The 19,740-nt window shown below is 34.4% G+C and overlaps 4 protein-coding genes across 4 annotated transcripts; all 4 read right to left on the reverse strand.

Moving 5' to 3' along the window:
* Positions 1-154: 154 nt before the first annotated feature.
* On the reverse strand, positions 155-2,733 carry LOC105674802 (uncharacterized). The gene is made up of 3 exons (XM_012371367.2): positions 2,619-2,733; positions 1,714-2,158; positions 155-1,327 (listed from the first exon to the last, which is right to left on the reverse strand). The coding sequence occupies exons 1-3, from the start codon at positions 2,628-2,630 to the stop codon at positions 1,029-1,031; spliced, it is 756 nt and encodes a 251-aa protein (XP_012226790.1). The 5' UTR covers positions 2,631-2,733; the 3' UTR covers positions 155-1,028.
* Positions 2,734-4,503: 1,770 nt separating this feature from the next.
* LOC105674814 (zinc finger protein 512B) lies at positions 4,504-7,447 on the reverse strand. The gene is made up of 4 exons (XM_012371380.2): positions 7,298-7,447; positions 6,560-6,630; positions 6,244-6,452; positions 4,504-5,330 (listed from the first exon to the last, which is right to left on the reverse strand). Exons 1-4 carry the CDS (start codon positions 7,313-7,315, stop codon positions 5,011-5,013), a joined length of 618 nt encoding a protein of 205 aa, XP_012226803.1. The 5' UTR covers positions 7,316-7,447; the 3' UTR covers positions 4,504-5,010.
* Positions 7,448-11,766: 4,319 nt separating this feature from the next.
* On the reverse strand, positions 11,767-14,093 carry LOC105674807 (tol-Pal system protein TolA-like). The gene is made up of 6 exons (XM_012371373.2): positions 13,817-14,093; positions 13,628-13,737; positions 13,158-13,388; positions 12,889-13,085; positions 12,513-12,750; positions 11,767-12,285 (listed from the first exon to the last, which is right to left on the reverse strand). The coding sequence occupies exons 2-6, from the start codon at positions 13,643-13,645 to the stop codon at positions 12,193-12,195; spliced, it is 777 nt and encodes a 258-aa protein (XP_012226796.2). The 5' UTR covers positions 13,646-13,737; positions 13,817-14,093; the 3' UTR covers positions 11,767-12,192.
* Positions 14,094-14,257: 164 nt separating this feature from the next.
* On the reverse strand, positions 14,258-18,497 carry LOC105674789 (uncharacterized protein DDB_G0284459-like). The gene is made up of 4 exons (XM_012371350.2): positions 18,483-18,497; positions 16,729-18,022; positions 15,969-16,439; positions 14,258-15,605 (listed from the first exon to the last, which is right to left on the reverse strand). Exons 1-4 carry the CDS (start codon positions 18,495-18,497, stop codon positions 14,989-14,991), a joined length of 2,397 nt encoding a protein of 798 aa, XP_012226773.2. The 3' UTR covers positions 14,258-14,988.
* Between the last annotated feature and the right edge of the window lie 1,243 nt (positions 18,498-19,740).

The raw sequence follows: 19,740 nt of genomic DNA on the forward strand, positions 1-19,740 counted from the left end.
CAACTAATTTTGAAAATAAATAACAAACAAATACATTAAATAATTTGAAGGTATAAGTTAAAAAATGTGAAAAAAAGTAAAATTTTTCTAATTAAATTAAGAGATCGATGAACTCTAAATGATGAATGACTAATTAATCAAAACTGACGTTAGCAATATATATATATCCGTATCGTGCACGAGCTAACATGCTCTAACTAGTAGGATGTTCCAAGCTCACTCTACTCGCTCATCATTATTACAAGTAATGAGAGCAGTAGTCCTTAATTGCATTTAAACGAGCTTGTTATCTTAATTTACTAAATTATGCTAGCACTTTCGGATGTACAAAGATGGCAAGGAGCGTATCGACAATGAACTTTCACTAAACAAGAAAAACAAGGCTATGTCACTTTGTAAGCATTTTATTTAAAAACAACAGAACAACAAAATTTAAAAAAGCTAGCTTAACAAAGCGCAAAACGCGCCGATACTCCACACACGCGTGCTTATACATATATACAAAAAAAAAAAACAAATCGCAAGTCGATGAGTACTCGACCAACGGAACGTAAGCTATGTTTTTCGTGAACTTTCTCCTCGTTGACAGTGGAATAATGCTATAAGGATTAGAACGGGTCATTGCCTTATACTTAAAGCTGATCGGTTCTTACTCGAGAATTTCCATCACAAAGATAGCATATTATCGCGCAAAATTAGAATGAACAGCTAATACGTGCGATTAGATTAACCCTGAGCAATTCTAACGTATTCAGCTGAACATAATTTTATAAAAATTTACGGCGAATGCAAACTCTGGCCGGAACAATTTTCGCGGATATAAAAAATATTTTTGCGCAAAATATAGAGAGCAGCCACCTTTTCGCGAATGCCTAATCGTTAATCTGCTAATTATAGCTCAACAAGAATAGAAAATATTTTTTCTTCTCAACATATTCAGCTTTGACCTACGAAGTTTGCTAAGTTGAAAAATGTAGTTTGCTAAAAATCATTTCTACAAAGCATTTGCACAAACACATTCGTCAACTCTAATGCTTCTTTGCGTGATGGTAAATGGTCTTGTAAACGGGGATTTTGATGGGATACGGTTTGATGACCGGGACGGGGATGTGCTTCTCGATCGTAATGGGAACAGGCTTCTCGATGGGCACTGGTATGTGCTTCTCTACGGGATAAGGAACCTTCTTCTCCACTGGAATCGCCACTGTTTTCACGACTTGTATTGGGATGTGCTTCGGCACGGGAACGTGAACGGGATAAGGTTGCGGTACGCCAACTGCTATCGGATGTGGCACGGCTATCGGCACTGATTTTGGAACCGGTACACCTGAAAAAAAATTTAATAAGAAGAGTTTTAGAAATACCAAGAATGAAGCGAACAAAAAGAGTAATTAAAATACTTTAATTTATCAAAATTTGTGAAGGAAAAAACGAATATAAAAGTGTCGATGTGTCAAGCTTACATAGTAAAAGAAAAATATATCACTTTAAAAAAATTTTCTTAATAACATATATATTTAAAAATAACAACAAGCTGCGCATTCTACCGCTGATTTTTCTGTTTTCTACTGCCAGCACGAATTTCTACAGCCAGAGATAATTATAAGATAATTATGGACTCAAAACTCGCTTTCCACAATTATTAACGAATTACGATTTTTTACGATTTGAAAAAACTCGCAGAAGAATCATACGAAATAAGTACTACATTACCGATGTGTTTGTAGACTGGTATGGCCACAGGCTTTGTCACTTCGACGTGCTCGGAGACGGGAACGCTGTGCACGTAATTATGTCCACCATCCAGTGAGATACCGTGACCGCTATCATCACCACCGTGACCGCCGTCAAATCCGCCGCCTGAAGAGAAATCTTGATGACCACCGTCGAGACCGCCGGACGACTCTAGATGTCCACCGGCACTTGCATCGTAACCACCTCCTTCGTGGCCGCCTCCGTAATCACCGCCTCCGTAATCACCGCCGCCGTAGCCGCCGCCGTAGCCGCCGCCGTAGCCGCTGCTGCCGGAAGTACCGGAGATTTCTTGATCGGATCGATCGATTGCAGGCTGGATGCTGAATATTTGCATCATGTAGTGTCCATCTTGGCCCACGAACACCGGCGTGGCCGCGGCCAAGGACACCAGAGAAAGCAATACCTGCATACAGCGAAATGATCATTAGCAAAGATGAGTGCATACCTTGTTTTGCATGCTATAAATCACGCTGAGTTTCCATGCTAAAAAAAAATAGTACGCACATGCTATTTTTATTTTGTGTAACTAATAATCTGTATCGTACACAAATGTGAGAAATAATATTAATTTGCCATTTTTCTTAATTAAATTAATTTATGCAGTATAAATATACATATAATTAATTAATATTAAAGTATTATCTGCTATAAAAATACTGATAAAAAAAAAATTACGAGTTGTTTAAATTTTGCGATAGGACCGATGTATGTCAAGCAATCGACGAAAAAATATATATAAGTTTAAAAACAAATAAATTTAAAGTGGAAAAAAAATAATCCAACTTTTGCGCTGCGATTATCGACAGACTTATGTATTCGATCGCATTATTTATTCCCCGAATGCGAATTAATGTTGTACTTACGATTCTACTCATGTTTGGACACACGTATTTCGGCCAGTGCGCTTCAAGCTGCTGGTAGAGCAAGTCTCTTGTACGACTGATACATCTTCGACCATTTCTCGGTCTTAATATACCGCGCGGCCTTTCACTGTAGACGATGTGATTTCGTCTCGCTTCGTACTACGGCGAATTACACCCGCCCGGTGCAATTGTTTCGCTGCAGCCGCGCGCGTAAAAATAATTGACCACGTCCCCGCGGCCTTAACATTGACAGCGAATTAGACATTTCCTATTCCATTAAACGGTGAGCGTTCGCGCGCGGGTTTCCACGTCCGCTGCGTTTACCGCACACTACCTACCATTACTTTAACACCGTCCATACGATTTACTAAATTCACACATCGTCAAAATTGCCATTCTCCACAACCTATTTGCGGTATCTTAATTTCACAGTTTAAACTGATCGCGTTTATTACTTTTTACTGCGTTGTTGATGCATTTTGAAAAAGATAAGTGTTTTGCAATTGCGAAATGACATATTTTGCTTCTGCAACTATACTTAATTATTGTGTTTAACGAACACAGTATTTAATTTAATTAATCATACAGTATAGTATATTTCGTATTATAATTGGTTTATTATGATATTTTGCGACATAGACAATTTGGATAAAAGTTTGAAAATATTTTCTTTTTAAAATAGACATTTATCACATAAGACTTCATTTTTATTTTAATATCTCGTGAGACATAAGCCACGTATTTAAGATAAAAAAAATATTAAAGTAAAAATAATAGTTATATTTAATATAAGTATCTAGGATAAAGATGTGGTAATGCACTCGCGCTTTTCACTTCAGTAAGTCTTATTACTTTCAGTCATAAAACTGTTAATTATATTATGTGACAAATAGCAATTTTATCACAAAACACGAGACTAATCTCAGCACATACGCGCACATAATCTTTTAACCATGTGTGTGAAGAGAGCATAACGAATGTGTAAAGGATGGGTTTAAAAACATGGCCCGTTAATTATTTATTATCATGGTAATTAGCGAGGAAAGATAGTTCCTAAATGCTCCAGTGAGCTGCTGCGCGCCGTTTCCTTGCAATTTTTTCATGAATTTCTAAAAAACTACTATGGGATTCAATTAATTTTTTAAAAGAAAAAAGGTGAAAAATAAAAATGCTCACGTAAATTTGTGAAAGGGAAATAATAATCATATAATTTTTTTTAAAACTAATGATTAAAAAAACTACATTTATTTGATATTATTTATATAATATTTTTATAAATATATCAGATATTCCAAATCAAGCGAAAATTTTATTAGCAAAAATGTATAATTTTTCTAAATTGTTTGTAAAACTAAATATGATAAAACAAAATTTAAAAAAAATACTTTCACGCTTAGACTCACTTGAGCTAGGAAGAGAAATGGAACTGCAGACTCACTGAACGGTGACTACTTCCAAAGAATCCAAAGTAAATTGCAGCTTATACAACAATAAATCATTTAGTTATCCATTTATTTAAAGACATAAGTAAAGGCACATTATAAAAAGTTTCCGGGAAGCGATCCCCAATCAGTCTTACGTTTAAGTTAATCACTAATTTAAATAATTTATTGCGATCTCGTATAATAACGTATTTGCGGAAATGTCAATGTTCACTTCCTTTCATAAGGAAATGAAAGGAAGTGAATATCTACGTAACATTAATCGTACTATAGCATATATAAATAAATAAATAAATAATAAATAAATAATAATAAATTTATTATATACAGGGTGGTCTAATGACTTTTTATGTTGTCTACATTAAGAAGCATAAAAATGTTATTGTATTATTTATGTCATGATCTGTCACAAATAAAATTATTTAATATTATTTTTCAAAAAAATAGCAAATGTATATTTTTAAAAAGTCCCTAAATAAATGTTATTACTCTATATGCTTTTATTTTATAATGAAAATCAAAATCAAAATAAGTTACTATATAAAATTTAAAAACCAAATCATAAATATATATACATAAAATTAGTTTTGAATCATTTTCTTATTAATTAATTTTATTATTAACATCTCAACTGACATCGGATGACGACAGGTAAATAATACGAAGGTACTAAGAGGTCCACTTATATTAAATAAGATTTTTATTTGGCAACAAGTAAAAAATACACTAACAAGTATAAATACATCATAAAGCTAGAAAAACAGTAGAAAAACAGATGCTATTTTCTCACATTGTTAGCAACGACGGACATTGTGTCAGGCGATGCTTTATAATTATGGCGAGTTTGCCGCAGCATCGCCCAGCGTCGTCCGGCTTCGCAAGAAAGGTTTTGCAAGCCGAAAGTCACTCGTGCCGTTGGAATCCCATCTAATCCCGTCATAACAATTCCTTCAGTAGTAGCGTCTGCGGCTGTGCTTCTTAGTTTTTCGATGGAAAATGTGCTTGTAGACTGGTATGTGGATCGGATACGGCCTCTCCACTGGCACAGGTATGTGTTTTTCCACGGTAATCGGCACCGGCTTTTCCACGGGCACCGGTATGATCTTCTCCACTCGATATGGTACCTTCTTCTCGACCGGTATCGCGATGGTTTTCACGACCGGCACCGGCACCGGTTGGGCGACTGGCACGTGGACAGGATAGGGTTGAGCAACAGGCACTGCCACCGGATGCGGTATGTGAATCGCCACGGGCTGGGCCACTGGATACCCTATTTTTCGAAAAAGATAATCTATTGTGTTTCTCCTCTGATCTCTTGAGCGCTCGGAGTGTCGAGGGGAAAAACTAATTTCTTGTGGATCATTAAGGGAATCCTAAAGTGGTCTGTTTTACCTATTTTTTTAAAATACACTTAACTTTTTTTTGGCTGTGTAGAATGAAAAGTCTTTTTCTGTAAGTAAAGTACATATGCTAATACACTACGGATGGTCAATTTGAAAGGACTTTTCATTTTACACAGTCAAAAAAAAGTTAAGTGTATTTGAAAAAAATAGGTAAAACAGACCACTTTAGGATCCCCTTAATTTTAGAATGTGAACCCTAATAGGGGAGTTCTAACTCTGTAGAAAATTAATTCGTAACACATTGCCAAGAAAATAAATATTTATCGATTTGATTAGAGGTGATATCGAATAACGCGCGTTAGAAAATGTGAAATAAAATATCGCAGCATCTTTTATGATATAATATTAATTTTTGTATACGTTGCGTAATGATTAAGAAAACAAAATTTGTAATTGTAATACAATATAGTGCTCGCTATAATGCATTATGATGTAGTATGATGTAGTATCTAATACTTTGTAGACACATATCAATAAGTAACAATAAAAAATCAAGAAAGGGAAAATTTTGCGTGTATTTAAAAAAATCTATATTGAGAAAATGCAATTATAAAGTATGAAACTTACAACCGTGAAATTTCATAATTTAATTTGAACGGAAGTGCAACTTCTCTCAAGTTCGCGTGTTGAATAAATAAGAATTTTATCATAGATACTCTCACAGCTGATTCAAAATGCCAACTTCAATATTTGATGAATTCATTTCCTTATTCCTTATTTTTAATATGCGTAAAATATACATAAGCTTTACGTAAGTTAACGGGTAAAAAAAGACCTTACCAAAATTCTTTATGATTGGAACCGCCACTGGCTTGGTAACTTCCACATGCTGGCTAATCGGTATAGGTTGAGTAAGTGAATGTTGAACATTCGTGGTATCAAGTCCATTGCCTAATCCTACTTGAAAATTGCCATTTCCGAGAGAAGAATACGATCCGAGATCCTGATGAATATTTATACCATTGCCGTTGAATCCGTAATTTATAGCTCTGTAATTAGACACTCGGTTAAAACCCAGTAATTAGTGACAAGACAATGGGACATGCAATAGGAGTAATGAATATAACGGCCGAATGTTCTTGTTGCGCTTACTTACCCATGCCATCCAGAATCGCTACTAGCATAACTAGCAAGCGTTATTTTTGTTACTAAACATACAGCGAGTATCTGAAATAATTAAATAAATATTTAATATAAATATTTCTTCGCCACAATCAATTTCCATACATAATAACAAAGAAAAATACAAAAAAAAGAAAACAAACTGTAGAAATTTTTATTTATTAAAAATTGTATTATTATTAAAAGACGCAATGCAATTTTATGCTTTTTGATGAATTATAAATAAAAATAAATAGAAATTAAGAAATTAAATTTTTAATATACAAAATATTTAAGGCTTGTATGTGCCGATAATTTAAATTTATGTATATCACACTTCTCTATGATTATAATAATATTCCGAATTATGTGATTAATTCTGTAACAAATGTAACAAGTTACATGACAAATATAAAGAAATGTGATAACATCTTTATTCTCGAGCGAACACTTAGAAACATTCGGCGACGCTTTTTTCCCTCCGAAGGAAGTGCTATCGGACTTGAGTGATCACTCGTTCTGCGAAATTTTCCAAAGAATCTACAAGGTGTTATCGCGTATAGCACGCACAAAAAAATGTAGAAATATCGACAGTCACTTTCCATCGCTATTGTTCGCCGTAAAGCCGGAACTCACGCGCGAGGAATATCAGGCGCCATGAATCTCCGCTTCCGCGATTCCCACGCGCATAGCACCGTCCCCGGGGCGACCCGATTCGTCTTTTTCTACTTACTGAAGACAGATGGAGCATTTTTCGGAACACGTCGCGATGAGATACGAGCGTGAACGGGACAACGAATGTGATACTGTGGATTGATTCAGATGGACCGTTCGTTTTTATACATCACACTTTCTCCCTTCCCTACTCATCCGGACAGCCGATGTCTCTCGTGGAAAACTAGACACGCATGCCCACACTTATATCTGATTAACAAATCGAAAACGAGTCTGATCTTCCAGCCTACTAAATCGAAACTGGATATCGTATGTTCAGTCGATCGAAGCAAGAACGCGTTTTTTAGCAGATCGCGAACTACGTTGCGAGATGATATCAGCGAACTTCGAAATCGTTAACTTTAATGTTATAATAGTTTATAAAGATAGCGTGCAAAATAATTTTATTGGAATTATTTTTTTATTATTAAATTAAAGTTAAAAATATTGAGTCATATTTGCTTCAATTATTTTACAAAAAGCAAAACAGTACAGATATCATTAATGGTGATACAAATTTATGTTATTGGTGCAAAAGAATAATTACGTTTAATAGTATTATGTCTCAATTATAATTTAAAAATATATCTTTGAAAGAGAATAATATATAAAAAATTTAACTGCGTGATTATAATAGTTTAATACAAATAGAAAAAGCATGAAAAAATTATAACATATAATAATATTGTGAAAGTAGGTACATTTATCAAAATAACGCCAGAATGTGTATTCAATGATTATCAGAGTAGCTTGTATGAACAGCTATAAATTCAATATAGATAAAACTTGAAGAATTTAAAGGAATGAGAACGTTAGTAAAGTGTAAATTGTCCGGAATTGTGATAAGACTTATAAAATGTTACTCGATCGAAATGGGTGGAACAGTGCGGTTTCTTACAGTGAACAATGACCCAATAAAGATTTTACGGTTTCCTATGAGTCATTTATTCAACGTAGACATTAACGTTCTAAGAAAATGCGACAAAAGACTAATAATCTACTAATATCACGCATTAGACTAATTGCATAAAAAATAATAAACGACTGGTGAACGTGATGAATGCCCGTCAAGTATAAACTGGTTGTCATCTAATAGTACATGCTCGCAATATATGAAAGTGATTTCTTTTTCATCAAGCTTGTTTTTCCTTTTTCTTTTGCGATAAGTCGACGATAGCATTGCACGGTGAAATGAAAATATCCATGCACTCACATTGATTTTTTGCATCAAAATATAATTTCTACATGCTGATATGCATTTTAGTTGCCCATATTTTGCAGTTCTTGCGCGAAAAGAGGAAAAATTATTCCTATTTGCAGAAATAAAGCATGTTTTCCGTGATTAATTTACGTTATAATACGATGATACGTTATATTGCAAAGTATTAGAACTTTTGTATTAAATTTTAATTTAAATGCAAAATTGTCCATTAAGTCTCATAAGCGAGTAATGTTGCAATATATATTTTATTTGGAAAATAATCGCATAATTTTTTAGAATAATAGAAAGTGTTTTAATAATAAAATTTAAGAAATCACTTAAAATAATATGACGCACTACATTTAAAATTTAATTTCTGAAATATACAGCATTATTACTTTTAATTCATTACACATACACACCATTATAATTATTGCACAGCTTATTTGTATATATGTATTTTCATGTATTCAAAGAAATCGAAAGTTGCACATGTTACATTTGTTGCAAACAAATTATAATATCAAAACGTAAAATTTATCGATAAGAGATTTCGCTGCAAGATAAGTATATGTTTCTACATAAAATTGTCAGTAATTATATGAGAATACGAATGGAATTATATGTCTTTTAGGAATGCAACGTGTAACGACGGAGCCTTGTTATTAATTATAAGGTATTAATAAGGTGCGTTAGGAGTATCGCTTGAGACTACGCTAATGTGCGTTATTAAAAAATCAGGTTGAAGCTAGATACAGCAGTGAGAGTGGTTCTTGCACGCAATAAGAAAGGAAAGCAAATAAAACTGGGTGAAGGAGAAGCTAGCAAAAAGACCGCGAAACGATAAAAAAAAAAAAGCGCAACAGATGAAAGTATTATCCGGTCCGGTGTGAAAGGTGGAACTCTCGTTATAACGGCCGGCGTCTTCGCGGATTGCGTTTTCTGCGGCAATAGCGGCGATGCAGAACGGATGATTGATCGCGTTCAATGATAATCGGCCCGCGACCTCCGTATTCATTCAACGATGCCGAAAGATCGGCATTTAATGGTTCAAACGCTGGAAGTTCGAGACAAACAAGCGAATTATTTGTATGGCATTTTTCACGCCATTTAAATCCGTTATTAAAATTATAATTACACATAATTAAATAGAGATCACACATTTTTATATTACATATAATTAAATGGAGAATATATCAAGTAATTTTTATATTTAATATAGCTCAGTTTGCACTTAAGAGATAACAGGTGAAAAATTTCACACGTTAAATTGCCAGTATTTCTGCATCGCTTTTCGCGCGTGGTTTCGCATGAGATGATCTAGTTCACAGTATAAACGTTGCAGAACTAAATCTTGATATCGGCTAAATATGTTGATACAAAATGGAGCCCACCTTTATATTATATACTATTATATTAACATTTTCTAGTTTATTTTTTTATCGATATTTTCAATATAATTATATAGAAAATTTTGTATACGTGCATAATTGCTTTTACGTCATTACGCTATTATTTATTCCATCAATTGCTATTAACAATAAAAATTTGACTTTATTATATATTATTAATTTTTATTTTTATTTTACAAGTAAAAAACTTGAAAGTTTGAAGAAAAGTCATTTATTGTTCAAATGAGAATTAATAAAATTTTAGACAATAGAGATACTTTAACTGTTGAGAGATATAAATTACTACACGAAACGCTTCATTTGACGTAGCAAGCAAGCATGTAGGAGGCGAAGTAAAATTTAGATCCTGACATTACAGCCATCGTGTTTTACCGATTCGTTCAATATATTAGGAATTTTCTCTCTCTCTTTCTCTTTCTCTCTCTCTCTGCTTTTGCGAACCGTCATTAATACTGCCGGTAGGTATTTGCAATGGGGATCTGACCACCGATCCGTTTTTTCGCCGCGCCGGAACTTCGACGGAGCGGCCCATTGTCCTTACAAATTGACGAGGGTGCGGATGCAGCCGGGGCCGAGGGGCTTGGAAGGAGTGACTTTGATCGAACGGACTTTCTTCCGTCGTAATTGCATTCGGTTCATAGAACTCGAAGACGGCATCGCGCAAGGATAACGGACGGCGCGCGAGGGAGACTAGGGAAAACTTGGATGACTGTGAGAAGGAAAGAGGCGAGTGAAAGGGCTCCGGTACGTACGTTCGCTCGCTCATAGATTTAGTCGCCGACGACTACGCCAGGATGTATACCCGATGGCGGGATGCAGGTTGTAAAGCACTTGATCTCGGCGTCACGTTCTGCGTAACTGAACACTGATCCATTGTCCGGCGATTCTTTCGGAAGGAACAGAAAAGCTTTCACTGCCTGCTTCCCAAGGAATGCTTCCGATAATGGGATAGACGAGAAATTTGGAAGGGAAATCTCTGGAGTGTGAAGTGTCCTGAAAAGTAAAATAATCATTGTAGATTTAAATTTTAATTATTCTTGAGCGATTCGGCAGTTGTGCAACTGTAATCCTTTCAGATTTTCTTAGATCTCTCGATCGAATTTTAAAACAGATAATTTATGATTTTTTTAATATTATATTTAATAAACATTTTTAGAGAATTAGATATAAGAATTAGAATATTAATAGATCTGTCTAAAATCGAGCACCGTTTCGCTTCGAGCAATTATATCGTATTATATCGTTGAAGATGTTATGACCTATTTCTCTTATCATTTTACTATCTAATCTATGTACTTTAGATTACATATTTAGCGGCTTTGATTTTTATTCGAACTACAATGTCAATGTCCTCATAATCTAGCAATCGGTATACATCTGGTGAGAGGTTTTATAGGCGCACGCAATAGCAGCCAGCTGTAACGGCAATACGCCGGTTTGGTATAATGATCGCTCGACAAGTATGACACGAACGTTAGGTAACAATTTTATAGTGATTTGTTCCGATGGAAGAGAAAGATAAGTTTCCATCATAACTGTCATAATGAAATCGTCACAATTTCTCTCGTTGCTGTTTTCCACGAAGCACGAACGTTCACAGAACTGCATTCTTTTTTATAAAAAAACTAATACATGCTTGGACGTTTAATAATCATACTAAATATCCATTTCTATCAGAATAATGATACTAGATGTGTTAATTATATACTTGTCAAAAGAATTAACGACTTGATATTCTTGGTATAATTATTTCTTTTTTTTTCATGCTTTAATAATTTTTCGAAATTTTGATTTTTAAGGATCTTTTATTTCTCTTGCAAAGTTATATCCTTGCAATTTTTGAAAATTGTTGCAATTAGTATTACTTACCGATTGATGGTATATCATGCAACTAGATAACGTTCATCATTCAATGGTAAGAATAGCATTCAGAAAGATTGCTTTTTAGCTTTAGCAGCTAAATACATTTTTATTTTATGTGAGTATTAATTTATCAATAAATTTATTAAATTATTAAATTAATATTAAAAAATGTACTTTTATTTATATATAAATTGAAAATCACATATAAAATCACTTTACATTGAAATATAAATAATTTTAAAACTGGGTAAAATGATTAAAAACCTATAAAATAAACTATATATAACTGTATATAACTTTTATTAGTGAAACAATTTTCATGTATAACAATTACAAAAATACATTTGTAAAACTATAAATGCTCTTTTATATACCATCACCAAAATGTATAATGTATGCCCGCATTAATATAAAGTACACGTAACGTCATAACAGCTTTCAGCCCCAAGGATGATGTACAGGTTTCAGCAAACTTGCTTGTTGAACCGCAGCTGCTATTGCATTTTCTTTCGCAGCTATTACATCCTTCTCCTATTAAAAAAGTAATTATGTTAAAAAAAATTGTATTAATAGCTCATATAATAATGTAATAAAAATACACATTTATCGAATAATAAAACAATTGCGTAGCAATACCTGTTAGAAAACTTAAATAGAAAATTTAAAATTAAAAATTTTTTAATTAAAAATTATATTACAAAATTGAAAAAGTCTGTTACAAAAAAATATGATAAAGTAGTGAATTTTTGCAATATTACCTTAGCTTCTTGTTCGCTCAGGCTTATCTGTTTATCAACGTCCTGCTTTCGCAATTCCGCGGCGGTGTCAGCCGCATTCTTCTGGATCGCCGCAGCTGCAGCCGTTTCCCTTGCCGCCGCCACTCTTTGCGCGGCTGCGACGGAATCTTTCAGGGTTGCTAATCTCTGCTGCAGAGCTACAAGTTGCCGAGCACTGGCTTTCGCTTCAGCTTCGACGTGTTGCGAAATTTCATACGATCTGCTTAAAAGGTGTGCAAAAGGCGTAATGTAAAAGCATAATGTAAAAAAAGGGAGAAATACAAAAGGCAATGTCATGGTCCATTTAGTAATACGACTCGCATAATAATGGAAAACAGAGTAAATTAATTATTCGTACCTTGCAGCAGCTTCCCTCGCTGCTGCCTCTTTCGCTAATGCAATTTTCTGCTGAATCAGCGCGGTTTGCTTCGCCTCCGCAACTTTGTGCTGAGCCATGGCAACATTATTGTTCGCCTCTTTTGCTTGCTGAATCGCTCTCAGGACATCGGGCGGATACGCGATGCTAGGTGTACCAGGCGCCGGATCTCTCAATGCCTGTCATGCGAATTAATGTATTTTTCAAATCTTACGATGTAACGATACAAATACATAATAAAATGCGTATACCTGAAGCGCCACATTATGCGTAGCTTGAACTTGAACTTGTGCGAGCGCTAAATCAGGATTCGGTGGATTCCAAGCTGAGGCCGCGAAAGCCGTCGGAGCCCATGACGAAGGACCGAAAGCCGGCACAATTCCGAAGAAATCAGGCGACCCGAAGAACGCCACTCCGCGCTTTTGCTTCTTCGATTCTGATTTTAACTCCACAACACACGCAACAGCAGATAAAAGCACAATCTACAAATAAAAAAAAGTATCCAATTATTCTTCGTCAATAAAGCATAAATTTATTTTGCAAAAGATATTTTAAAGTAGTCTTTTAAATTTTTGAGAATTTTTTTATTCTTCTCAAAACTTGTGCTACAAGTACAAGTTAACTTAAAAAAATGTTTATATGCTATAAGATAAAATGTGAAATACTATCTATAAAGAATCTATGCAAATTTAGCAAAGTTGAACAAGTTGTTTTTGATTACCGTCATGAGGATCTTCATCTTGCAAAGGATATTGCTGGTGATACTAAATTCTCCACGATGGACCTCTGGTATATATACAACTTTTGATACAAAAGAGAATGCACTATCGTCTACGGGGTAATCGCAAAATTAATTAAAACTATTAGAAGTGTACGTAAAAGTTCACGTGTCGCAAATAGAATTATAGACCTTCATTATTTAATGACGTTTTCTGGAAGACGTATACTGTACAATCATATCCTGAAAGTCGATGGACAAAGATCGTATCTCGTTTTCGAAGCCAGGAAGTGGTTATTCAGTAGTGAGTGTGTAGCAAATACTTCCGCCACGCTACCTTCAACGTAGGTATCAGATAAATTTAATTAATAGATATTGGAAAAACTTTCAATCCTCTCGGTAAGTATTGTTTACGATTAATATGTCGCTTATGCTTATATAACTTTATGAGAGAGAGAGAGAAAAAAAAGAAGAGAGACATGACACTTATTAGAAATAGTTAAAAAAATGGTTTATAATGTTAATCGGTTAATATGAAGAAATGTTTTAAGTTCTTACATAAATTTTATAATTAATTAATTTCTTTTATTGTCAATATTAATTACATAGATATAATTATTAACGTTAGGATTATTGAATTCACTATGATAAAACGTGAATTTTAAATTTTATTTTAATTAGTTGTATTTTCTTTTTATATTTGATATTTTCAAGGCTAAATATAGCATGTGTAATAATGTTTTAGTGTTATTAAATTATACATAGATAGCAATGTAAAAACGAGAGCATAACAGTAAATATACATCAATAAAAGAGTTTGATTTAAGAATGTACAAGGTGTTTCATAATGTTCGTCTAACCGCTCGTGTGCAGGTAGAACGATGTAAACTGAAAAGTCCGCTTTATAAGTGAAAATTTGCAGTATATTAAGCAAAAGCACAAAAAACAAAGCATGATGGACGTTTTTCTCCAATCCATCATGATAGCGAACGTGTTAAAAAGGATTGATGAATGATAGCGCGTTGCGCATGGCTAGGCTGTACGATCTATGATGGGTCAGCGGTGTCACATGGCAACGAAAAATAACAGCGATATGGAGATCCAGCCTCACGCGCCCATTCGCTGATCACGTGTACTCCTCTCGCCACACGCAGTTGTTTTTCATTGCCGTGTGATACGGCTACCTATCCAGATCGCGCAGCCCGCGATCTAGCCACGCGCAACGCGTCATTCGTCGCTATCATTCTTTTACAAAATGGTAAAGAACTTTTCCGTCCAATTTACCGCGCTCCACCTGACACGAGCGTTTGGATGAACATTATGAAACATTTTGTATATTATTTCTTAGCACATTTACATATCATTCAAATTCCCGTTAAATCGTGAAAAATTTCTGCGTTCACGAGAGGACGCACCTGTCCGTTCATTGTGATCGATCTATGAAAGGAAGGTCTGTCGCTAGAATCCGACAGTTGTTTCGTATTCGATCGAAAGATTGTGTCTTCTAATGAGCTTTTATTGATTTTCCAGTTATTTGTAGAAGACTGTGAATACGGATCTTTATTTTTGGAAATAAGCTCGCCGCCAGTTTTCGGGCTTTTAAATTTATAATATTTAGCTGCGCGAAGATAACTGTCCTCTTTTGGTGATTTCTTAGCAGTTAAATATTTGTCAATCGTAGTTGCTTCGGTTTTCGCGTGTTTAGAGTACTTTATGACCTCGGGAGTTTTGTATCCAAAAGATTCTTCGTAAATCACTTTTGGTGCTTTTTTAGCGGATAAATCCGAGCCGTAAGCCATGCTATCTCTATAACTTATCTTTGGTATTTTACGATTTTTATGGGAAACCCGGAATTCTTGATCTATCGACTCTTCAGGTTGCTCATGATTTACGGGAGATTGATTATTATTTTTTTGTCGCTGTTTAGGTTTCGGATCATCGTAGCTATCAATTTCTGGCACTTCTTTCACGTGCTCATATTCTGCAAGTAAAAACATTAAACATTAATTTACTTATTCCTATCACAAATTAAATGCACTAGCTTGTTAATTAATTTAATTAAAAATGCGATATGATATAAAATTTTGTATTTAAAAATGTTTGAAATTGTGAAATACCTTTTTTGTATTTTATTATTTAAATTAATATTACATTATTTGAAACTTATACACATAAAATTTGTTAGTACAAAATTATTTTATGATCAACATCATAACAATTGATTAAATAATTTTAAGTAAAAATGTACAACACAAGTTTTATCTAAATATATAATATAATTCTAAATAATCTATAATTTCGCTTAAAATATACCATTGATTGATTAACATTATTTTGTACTTACCTTCTTTTGGCAACTCTTCTCTGTAAGAGTTTTCAAATTCCTGTTCAAAGTCTTTCACGTAATACTTAGATCGCTTGGGTGCTACCTCCTCATTAGAATCCTCATCTGTTTCTTCGCGCCTCTCTTTCTTATGACTCTCTTCCTCCTCTTCATCTTCCTCTTCGTACGAGTCACGTGACGATTTTGGAGATTCAGCATATTCGGCACGATCTTCTGACGATGAATCTCTCTCTTTTTCCTCTTCGTCTTCTTCCAATGATGAATAATTCTTATATGGTTTATCGGAATCCTCGTCGTCGCTTTGCGCTCTACTATACTTTCCAAATCTCTCATCATACTCTTTGAAGGGGAAAGCCGTCGAGGGCTTGAAGTTACTCTCAGTCGGCGACTCCTTGAAATATTTTCTTGGTCGACGCTCAGTGTCGTTATCTTCGGAACTGCGTTCATTTTCCTTTTCCGGATGTTTGTATCCTGAAAACAAACTTATAGTAAATATTTATTTCAAATTTATATTATTATCTACATCAAAGTTTAATGTTTTTATTTAATATTAATTTTAAACGTTTCTTTTTTAAATCTTTCTTATTCATTTTAATGTCAAATTAAATATTATTTCCGTAATTTATAATAAAAAAATACAATATAATTTTTAAGTCGTATAATGAATATTAATCCAATATCCAATATCAAAATTGGCTATAATATTTAGCTCCCAAATTTTTCTGAATTTATTACTATAATTTGAAAAAATGATACAAACTTTCGCCGTCCTCGTCATCGTCAGGTTGTGGAGTATGTGGTTCTGGATTTTTCGGATTAATGATCTCCGCATCTTCTAGAATGTCTCCCGTTGAAACGGAGGGATGCACGATATTTTGTTGTACATTAACGGGTTGCACGTTACCACTATGTTCCTTGCCAAAGTGCAATTGTGGCTGACTATAAAGCGACTCGTAATTGCCTTGCACTTTGGGGACATTACTCGGGACAGGGTAAACTCCTATGCTGGCGCCTTTGTACTGCGGAAATTGCGGACTACTGTTGGCCGTCTGAATTGGCACGACCTGACCTTGGAAACTCGACAGAGGCGACAAAAACGGCGAAACGTTTCTCGATTGAAGTGCCATGTTGAATTTTGGCCCGGTTCCAAAGTTAAATCCCAAGTCCGTCTCAGTCGGATAGTTCGCGCTCAAAAGGAGCGGCTGACTCTCGAAGGCGGGCAAAACTCCAGAGAAGTTCGGACTACTCTGAAGTTGAATGATTGGGACCGAAATCTTCTTACCGTTCACGTTTACGGTGGCTTCCTTCTGCTTGGTGCCCTGCGGCGTCTTGTCCGACGACGGAGCGACGACACTCGCCACCGTCGGGAAGCTCGACGTGTAATCAGTGATTTTTGACAAAGGATAACTGGCCTGGTACACCGGCACTTGCACGGTGGGAGCGCTCTGCGAAATAAGCTTGTTGATACTGGCGTACGAGGGGTACTCGAAGTCGGAAAAACCGGACAATTCGATCGGCTTGTCTTGATAAAATGCATTGTAGCTAGGCGAGTAGGCGCCTTGCAGTTTCTGGAGCGATTGCGACGTGATCGATTTAGATGCATCTAGCGGCTTCTCGCCGCTCGTCGCAGCCTTCTGCGCATAAGGATTATTCAATGCGTTGAGATACGGAGCGAGATGGCTGTTCCGGATGGCTGATTCAGTTTGACGAACTGGATAAGGAAGCGGTCGTTTCGGCACGCTGCCGTACGCGTAGGAACCGGATTTGTGATTTGGATTGGCGTTAAAGGCTCTCTGGTTATTTGATGCGCTTCGATAACTCGCAGGCAATGATTTCGGGTTAATATTCTGAGACGACGAGATCCTCGGTGTTTGAGTGTTGCTTCTTGTTATTACGGATCTGGATTGCTCCTTGTCTTTGCGGAAATCCTGACTGGCATCCACGATTCCACGTTTTGATTTAATAGATGTTATTGGTGTAACAGAAGCGCCAGTCGAGAATGCGATGTTTGTAGCACAACATATTGCAGATATAGAGATAACGAAGTTTATAATCTGAAATGTTTAGCACGTTTTACAGATAGCATTATGTTTAAACAATATAATATAAATATCTTTTATTTAATTAATTTATTTAATTTTATTTTATTTTATCACTAAATGATCAATTTCATTAATTTGCATGTCTAAATATAGTCTACACAACCTAAATTGCCATACATAAATTACACAATGCACATAAATAAACAGTATCGAATTGTTCCAACACGTTTAAAGCTGTGTTAATTTATAATTATAGATTAAACGTAATCAAAATGAATTTAAGTACACAATAAATATCAATATGCTCACACAATGTAGTGTCAGACAAAATTTCAAAAATTGAAATTTGCTGCGAATCACATATTAATGCGTGTATTAACACTATTAATAATATTACGATATTCTCGTAATTGTTGTATGATAAGCAAATTGTTGATTATTAAAATTGTTAAGAGAAACTAGAGAAACGTACCAACATAATACTCATCTAGTCGGTACGGGCAGACACCAAAGTTTGACGTTAACTGACTGCGGTCGACATTCCTTCATCTTTTATATTCGATGTTTGCCGATCCGAGACAACAGAATGGGCTGGACTTTTCTAAACTTGGCAAAAAGCGTATCGAGAAAAACCGAGTCAAATTATTTCGCTTCTCCCTGATCAGTGAAGCCACAATTATACCGTGCCAATGATCCATCTTTTTACTATTTATTTATACATCTCTCTATTGTAAACGTTGTATTAGAAACGTTCGCCGTAATATAATCGCAACGTAAATATATAACAAATAACAATATTATCATTCTTATTGATATAAAAATGTATGAAACGCTATTTTACACATTTTAATAATTGATAAAAATTAATTTAAAAAAGCAATACGTAATGAAAAATATACACATTTATTATATTTAATATACAGATTGAGGGAAAGTGGTATATTGCTTTTTGCAATAAGCAATTTAAATTGCTGTTACAGTTACATATATTTTTAAAGTTTACTGACAATGAGTATTCTCCAAAGATAATTATGAACGCACCAGAAGAGAATTTGCCAGAAGAATAACTTCTTTCGTAACATTATTAACCGCTATTCCGTGAAAAAGTGCGCGACCATATCTATCATTATGGTTTTGTGAATTTACGGAGTTCTCAAACTAATTTCTGTCCAATTCTCAGGTTATTTGCCGGGAAAGTGACTATTGCACAATAAAAATACTTCAATGAATTTATGTGTATAGGTTACATTGAGTAAAAATATTCACTAACTAATGATTGTTACATCCATGAGGTGAACGCTTTCTTTGGTTACAAATAAATTATTATTTCAGATAAATGGAAAAAGTTACATTTTTACCATACTAATTTTTACTGTAAACACTAGTCTCTATTTTGATTTAGTATTTATTTTAAATACAACTACACTGATTACGTCAAAATAATATATTAATCGAAGATCATATTAAAGTCAATTTTGAAAAAAATTACTTTCTCCTTAATGGTATGTTAAGTGTTTATTGATCCGGCTTAAGATATAAAGGATTTTGTTATGGAAAGGTTATATATATAAAAAAAGCTGTTATAAATGTTAATGCAACCATGAAACGTCGCGTCTTCAGAACATTGGTGCAAAAACTTGACACTTATTTCGTTTTTATTAATAACAAAATAACAATTTTTTAAAAACAATTTATCGCAGATTTATCAAAAATATAAATAAATGTATCTC

The sequence above is a fragment of the Linepithema humile genome, chromosome 2, assembly GCF_040581485.1.
Source record: "Linepithema humile isolate Giens D197 chromosome 2, Lhum_UNIL_v1.0, whole genome shotgun sequence".
NCBI lineage: Eukaryota > Metazoa > Arthropoda > Insecta > Hymenoptera > Formicidae > Linepithema > Linepithema humile.

Coding starts and splice junctions, on each gene's coding strand:
- LOC105674807 (XM_012371373.2), bottom strand. Junction 13,086..13,157: donor CGCATAATGTGGCGCTTCAG/GTATACGCATTT, acceptor TTCGCATGACAG/GCATTGAGAGATCCGGCGCC. Junction 12,751..12,888: donor GCGAGGGAAGCTGCTGCAAG/GTACGAATAATT, acceptor CCTTTTAAGCAG/ATCGTATGAAATTTCGCAAC.
- LOC105674789 (XM_012371350.2), bottom strand. Junction 16,440..16,728: donor CGATGACGAGGACGGCGAAA/GTTTGTATCATT, acceptor GTTTGTTTTCAG/GATACAAACATCCGGAAAAG. Junction 15,606..15,968: donor AGAAGAGTTGCCAAAAGAAG/GTAAGTACAAAA, acceptor TTTTACTTGCAG/AATATGAGCACGTGAAAGAA.
- LOC105674814 (XM_012371380.2), bottom strand. Junction 6,453..6,559: donor AGCGATTCTGGATGGCATGG/GTAAGTAAGCGC, acceptor GTCTAATTACAG/AGCTATAAATTACGGATTCA. Junction 5,331..6,243: donor TCCAATCATAAAGAATTTTG/GTAAGGTCTTTT, acceptor TTCGAAAAATAG/GGTATCCAGTGGCCCAGCCC.
- LOC105674802 (XM_012371367.2), bottom strand. Junction 1,328..1,713: donor ACCAGTCTACAAACACATCG/GTAATGTAGTAC, acceptor ATTTTTTTTCAG/GTGTACCGGTTCCAAAATCA.